Source organism: Chaetura pelagica, unplaced genomic scaffold (genome assembly GCF_000747805.2).
Source record: "Chaetura pelagica isolate M959 unplaced genomic scaffold, ChaPel_1.0 scaffold769, whole genome shotgun sequence".
Lineage (NCBI taxonomy): Eukaryota > Metazoa > Chordata > Aves > Apodiformes > Apodidae > Chaetura > Chaetura pelagica.
Window position 1 is genome coordinate 813 of NW_009954531.1, and position 6,940 is coordinate 7,752.

Sequence of the window (6,940 nt, forward strand, 5' to 3'; positions counted from 1 at the left end):
TCCAGCTGAACAAGTTCTGTCTCAGTTTGAGGACAGATCAATTTGGTACAATTTCCACACCTAAATAAGCTGTGAATTTTATCCTCATGCATAAAGTCTTATGCAAGACTTAAACCATGAACACTCAGGGGATTAGTTCATTCTCTTGGAACAAGGATCTAAAGCAAAAGAGCAGTTTTCTTGCTATTTTAAAGCCTGGGAGTTGTACTTCTATATGCACTGGCATTTCTTCTTCTGTGTGAGGGCTGGGGTGCAGAGGATGAAAGCTGTCAGGGCTTTTACTGGATCAGAAGCTCCAGATTCAGCTTGGTTTGCTTCCTGCTTCCTGCAGCTATTCTTTCTTTTAAATCCCCCAATTTTCAAACTCCTATGGTCACGCTTGGTCTGTGTTTCAAGATGTTTAATACCATTGCTGGCAATACCATTCCCAAAAGGCACCTTTTTTTTTTCTTTTTTAGGCACTGCAAAACCTCTTTGCAGGCCTAGAGAGGTTTCTGGGATGCATCAAGGTGGTTGTAAAAAACAAAACAATGCCTGGAAAAATAACACGAGTGTTTCCTGACTGATCCCAGACACTAAGCCACCAGGAGAACAGCTCTGGAAGAGATTTTTCTCAGAAATGTAGTGTATATCACATAAAGCAGAACTAGCAAGTTGGATGCAAACTGAAAAAAGAATGGGAGTGGGACCAGCAGGCCCTTGAAGAAGGAACTTATTTTTGCTGTTTATAGTTACAGTCTGCAACTGGCAATTCCTGATGGTAAAAATCCAGGCTTGGTCATTGAATATAGGACAGATCAGCCTTGTCCTGTATGCTTTCTTGTTGCTTTATTGGGAGCTTTATCTCACACCTGAAACAGTTGAGGACATTCATCACTACATATGACTGTCACAAAATCAACAGAGCCAAAGGCACCCTTTTCCCCTACAATGTAGGATCTTACTAATAATTTCAAGAGGCTTAAGACCAAATTTAGCAGATCATGAAGCAAAGCACAGTAACATCTGAAGCTCCTCCAGCTTCCAACCCTGGCTTGGCACCATGTTCAGGAGAGGACCTGCAGGACTGGGCATCATTCTGCTGTGCACTAAATACAGCTGCTTTATGTCGCCTGGGTTACTGCTTGTGCTGCCCTGAGGCAATCAGCTGGGCAGCAGGAGAAACTACCCTTCTAGGTCCCACCATTTAAGAGCTTCCCCACTGACAAGGAGGGAAGGCAGGCAGCAGAGACTGAGAGCTTTCTCCAGGGAGGTCTGAATCCCAGAGGAAGCCAAGTGAGCTGTGCCTGGAGCTCTGAATTCAAGCTTTCAGCCCCCCAAGCACGATGCTTAAAGCATTACACACACTTGCTCAAAGCCAGGTTTGCTCCTGCTGGCAAACAGCAAAACCAACACCCTTCTGAGGACAGCATGTACTCCTTGCTGAATACTTGCCGTGGGGTCGATTTTCCTTGGAAGAGCTTCATGCAACCACAGGTAATGTTTAGTTCCCAGCCTCTTCCTAGACACAGCCATACAAACAGGCTAGTAAAAAGTAAACCCTTCACATCACTAAAATGAGAGCAGAGTAATGGCAGGCTGAATTTGAACTCATTTCTTCTTCCATGCCACCCAGGAGATAAAGCAACGCTGTATAAGAACGTGTGAAGTGCCAAATACAAAATGGGACATGAGGGATCTTACTTCAGCATTGTCATTCTTTATCTTCAGCATGAAGGAAGCACAACTGGTATTTCTGTTTTGGGTGTTCTATTTCAGATACAGGTGTTTCTCTCACTTGACTTCAATCACACACAACAAAAGCTGATGAGACCTAGAGATCACAAGGACTTTGGGAAGTGACAACACAGGAAGTTCCACCTCAACATGAGGAGAAACTTCTTTCCTGTGAGAGTGACACAGCCCTGGGACAGGCTGCCCAGACAGGTTGTGGAGGCTCCTTCTCTGGAGACTTCCAAGACCCATCTGGACACGTTCCTGTGTGATCTCCTCTAGGGGATCCTGCTGCAGCAGGGGTGTGGGACTTGATCTTCAGAGGTCCCTTCCAACCCCTATGATTCTATGACAAATGCTAGTTAGTTTCAACAGCACACTTCAAAACAAACACCAGTGCTTACCACTGTAATTATTTCAAGTAAAGATAAAATCACATCATGCTACAACACTGGACATTTCCATGGAGTTGTTTAAAAACCATGTGGATGTGACACTTCAGGAGATGGTTTAGTGAGCATGGTGGTGTTGGGTTAATGATTGGACTTGATGATCTTAGAGGTCTTTTCCAACCTTAATGATTCTGTGACAAGGAGCTTTACCAAAACCAGCCCATTGTTCAGGTGAAGAACACCTACATTTCCACAATTCTTCCATCCTCTCAACCCAGAACTAGGTTTAGAAAAAAGGAAAAGCTTGAACCAGGAACTGCAATATTCAGACTGCTTTGCAAGTCTATGAATTTTACAGGAAAGTGCTTTCCCTAACGACAGGGTAATAAGACCTCTGAATATACCTGTTTGAAACCTCTAAATCAACCAAACCAGAATCAAATTATCCTTGTTTTGTTCTTTTTTTTGTTAAAAAATGGAAAAGCTGAGCTTAAACATTTGCTCACAACTGTATCAGCACTAGCTACACATAACAAGTAAATGTGAAATTTCTGAGGCTTTGTGCTACATTCAGAATACCAAGTTCATTTTTGTTGTTAGAACCAAGCCAAAACCTTTGACCTGTTTCTCAGCTTGACATATTTAAACTTAGGCTTTTTTTTTTTTTCTGTGTGTTAACCCTCATGAATGTCATTTTACCTGGCTGCCTCCTTGCAGATACAGAACAAGAGGTTCTGTCTTGGGGATGGTTACCCACATTTTGTACCAAGTCTTCCCTTTTTCAAGGAACTGGAGGTAGCTGCTGAAGAGGCTGTTTTCAGCTGCAAAGATGCTTTGCTTCTGGATGGAAAAAAACATAAAAAAAGAAGAAAATAAAACATTTACATGGGCAAAATACTTCAAATTAAGTAAAAAAATATACTTGATTTAAGTCAAATAGTAAGAGTCAAATAATACTGCAGGGCCAATGCTGGGGAGCCCATAACTGAACAGAAGTTTAATCATTATTAACCATCAAGAAATAGCACTGTCAGATGCTGAAATAACATTCCCAGCAGACAGGAAGCTAAATTCCACCTCCACCAAAGAAATTGAGAATGGTATTTAAGATGATGCAGATATTTTCTTGCTTAGCAAAGTAGGCTCAGAGAGGATCTGAAATTAATGCAGAAAAACCAGACATATTTGTGCATGGAGCTAGAAACGTGAGCCAAATCAGAGAGGGCTAGGTAGGGCAAGAAAAGATTGAAATAAATTATTGTTTTCTGACAGAAAGCAAAGAAAACCCAAATTCTGGTGACATGAGACTTTGCACAAAAGTCTCCTGGGGATTTCTGGCATCTGCTAATAACATTTGTAAAGCGGCAATATTCTCTGCTGCTATTAAGCCTGTTAAGAAAGTTTATTGTAAATAGGAGGGGAAGAAAGAGACTGGATCTGATTTTACCTTTTTCATACCCTTTTTTTCTTGCATTTTACCTGATCCTTTTAAGATTTAGCAGAGGGTTAGAAGCCTGAGCATGTAAAGGAAAAAATTACTCTTTTCCTTGAGTTTTTACAATTGTAAATCTGCTTTCTGAAGAAAAGCCACAGGTCACATTTCACTGGTTTGGTTTTTGGCTTTGTAGATGAGCTGAGCTCTGAGCTGGGTGGGTGTAGGTTTTCACCTCACTGGGAAACAGCTCCGCTGAAGCACTGCTGGAGGGTTATCCCAGAACACAGTGATGCAGATCAAGTGCTCAGCACCCATGGTACCCATCTGTACTGCAGATCTCAAGTGCTGATGGTACCAAGCTCTAGTTCCAGCTCCTTCTCTGTGCTCTGCAGTGGTAGTGCAGGGAGTGCACTTGTAGCTTTGTTTCTGAGATTCTGGAACCATTTGGGTACAAGGTAGACAAAGCACCTGAACAGCAGAGTTCAGATGTACACCTGGCACATTATGCTGCTGTAATTTTAGCCTGGCAAGAAGTATGACATGCTGGGATGCAGAGCAGAGTATAAGAGGAGTATTTGAGGACTCATTTATTATAGGAGCGCTGGATGTGCACTGGCAGGTTTGTGTTCCTTGCTCAGCCCAGCTCTTTTCCAAGTAGTTTGGTTCTGATGAGGAGCACAGCAAGGCTGGAAGGCAATCTGATGGCTCTGAGTGGTGTCTTCCAGACAGATGTTTTTCAAGGTAAGAAGTTTTTCAGTATAGGCTGCAACTCTTCCCCAATTTTCCATGCAGTGCTCCAGGCAGGATGGTGCTGGTCAACATACAGGGGGAAGATGGCTTGCAATGAAGTTCTCAGTGTTTCAGTGGCTCTTTCAAGTACCTAATGTCTCTGTGGGTCCACTTAAAATTTAGATGACTGTCCTCTTTTACACATGCAGTGACTTCTGGCTGTATTTCACAGGTAAAATAAATACAACCTTTTCTTCAGGGTGGCCCACGAGAAGCACAGCATGTAACAGTACTCACAGTTCTATCTCCTGACTGAAAAAAGCACTGGTAAGAGAAGGTTCAGTTGCTGTGGGTAAGGATCAAACAAACCACTTTGCCAATACGTTTCTTGTTCTTGCACAAAAGAAGGGTAGAATGTACCAGCATCAAGGTCTAAAGCTTGGTGCCATCTGTGCCAATTGTGAAGCAGTAATTTATTTACACTGTACAATTTGTGGAAATCACATCTTGGAGAAAAGAGTCTACAGGTTTGAGAAAGTTCCAGTGAATCCTGACAGTCTTTCAGAAGGATGCCAGGTTTTTGTGAACTCAACCCAGAAAAAAAAAAATAGTTTCAACAGTATCATGATGGGATGTGAAATAAGGAGGGCAAATGTATCTTCCAGATGGAGTTAACACTGAAAAAACAAATCCGGTTTTGCCAACACTTGTTGGAAATGCACCATAATAGAAAGAAGACAGAAATTTCCCCTCTTTTTTCCTTACTTTGAAAGCTGAAGTTTAGCTGCAAAACCTGTGAGTGTCCCTGCATGACCAGCATCCTACCATGAACACTCACCCTTTACAATCAGCAGTCAGGCTGCCTGCATATTCAAGTTACTGGGGGGAAAAAGAGAATCAAACCATTTTCTTTGTTTAATACATGAGGGGAAAAAAAAACCAAACAGAAGAGACTCACAAGGGCAGCCATCACAGCCAAAGTGACTTAGCTAAATACTGTACCTCTGCAGCTAGTCTTTTCTTTTGCTCTCCAGCTGTTTCCACCCCAGGGCTGCAGGGGCTGGATGGTAACTGCAGGAAACACTCTTTGCAGACCCGGTTGTGACGGCTGTTATCTGCAAGTGGCTTGAACTCGGAGCATTTTGCACAGATCACCTGCATAAGGATGGTGCCTTATTAGCTGTCATTAAAACATGACCCTTCTTCAAGGGAAGTGACTTGCAAAACTGCTGTTATGAATGTACAATCCAGAAAATCAATGTAAGATAGAGGGAACAATATAATATTTACTTTATCTACTTTCATTAATAATTAATGTTTCTGTGATCCCACGCTGTGTACCAATATACCTAACTACAGCAAGTGTGTGCCTTTTGGGAATTGCTTTATGACTGACATCCTGCAAGTTTGCTTTTCTTTTTCTGTAAGCCTTTATGAATAAAAAAGGGCTTAGGTTGGCAAAGGAATCAGTGCTTTTAATGCCAATCCTCAAGTGGCCTAGGAAGGACTGATTTTCAGAGTACAGGCAGTTGATGCTTCCTCATCAGTGAGGCAGTTCAGCCTGACAGGACTGAGGAACCAGAAGATCACATCACCAACACAAGTCAAATATATTATCCATTAAAAACTACTTGTCAGATGGCAAATTAACAATTTTTGCTTCCTTTCCTGAGCTGCCAAGAGCACACCACGACACACTGGTCCCCTGAAACCAGCGCCTGTGAAGATCGGCAGCTCTGGAACCTGTTTTCATGCTTAACATCTGACTTGACCACTTGCTGCTGCTCCAGAGAGAGAAGCTGTCCTGGGGGGACAAGGCAGTGGCAGTCTGCTGGATTCCACAGCCATTCTGAATTGACTGTACAATAATATGCCACAAATGCCCTCCGGGTACCTGTTCTTATTTGCTTCACTGCAAGGCATCTATTACTAGATGAAGGTAACTGCCTCAGAGCAGGAAGGGCTAAGTGAAGCACCATTCCACCAAGTTACACAAACAAAAGCAAGCCACCATTTTTAGAAACATGACAGTCTTTCCTTGAGATTAATTAACTCCTTTAATTTGAATGCTATGTCACATCACAAAACATTGCATAACCAACAACTCCTTAACAATAAGTTATTAATAATGTATTTCCTTTTGTCTGTCTGTCCATGGGGGAAAGCCATGATTTAATTTATTTCATAATACTGAGCTCTGAAATGGAACATTTTAAACCTCTATAAATGTATTTCATTATTTAGTAATCATTAATAAAAACAAAGCCAGAAGGTGAAAAATCCCAATTCTGGTGCAAAAATATCTCCTCCCCAGTAATTTTATTTCAGTTGCTGAGACTGAGGTTTCTTCAAATATCGTAACTATATGTTTAGGTCTCTCTTCAGCTGAAAATTTATCTCCACTTCAAATGAATAATGGCATTTATACAACATTCTTTTCTACTAATTACATTACAAACAATGAACCCTGAAACTCAAGTCACAGCAGGCAGGTTTCAAGCCACATTGTAGAAATCAACCTCTTGGCCATGGCTGTGATTTTCAGAGTAAACCCTGAGAATTAAGATGTCAGCAGATGGCACTGGGGATGGGTGGCTAAGTGCCTTCAGTAACCTGACCTTGAATCTCCAGGACTGAGTTGTTTGTTTTTACTTTTCAAGCAGGTGGAAAA

The 6,940-nt window shown here is 41.8% G+C and overlaps 1 protein-coding gene across 1 annotated transcript in view; it reads right to left on the reverse strand.

Moving 5' to 3' along the window:
* Positions 1 to 2,804: 2,804 nt before the first annotated feature.
* The window catches only part of LOC104395036 (FYVE, RhoGEF and PH domain-containing protein 3-like), a gene marked incomplete at its 3' end in the record, with an annotated part of 47,311 nt that continues 43,175 nt past the window's right edge, over positions 2,805 to 6,940 (reverse strand). The window contains exons 16-17 of the mRNA XM_010004703.1: positions 5,314 to 5,424; positions 2,805 to 2,945 (exon numbers count right to left, since the gene is read on the reverse strand). Coding sequence (XP_010003005.1) covers positions 2,805 to 2,945; positions 5,314 to 5,424 — 252 coding nt within the window. The remainder of the gene's footprint in view (positions 2,946 to 5,313; positions 5,425 to 6,940) is intronic.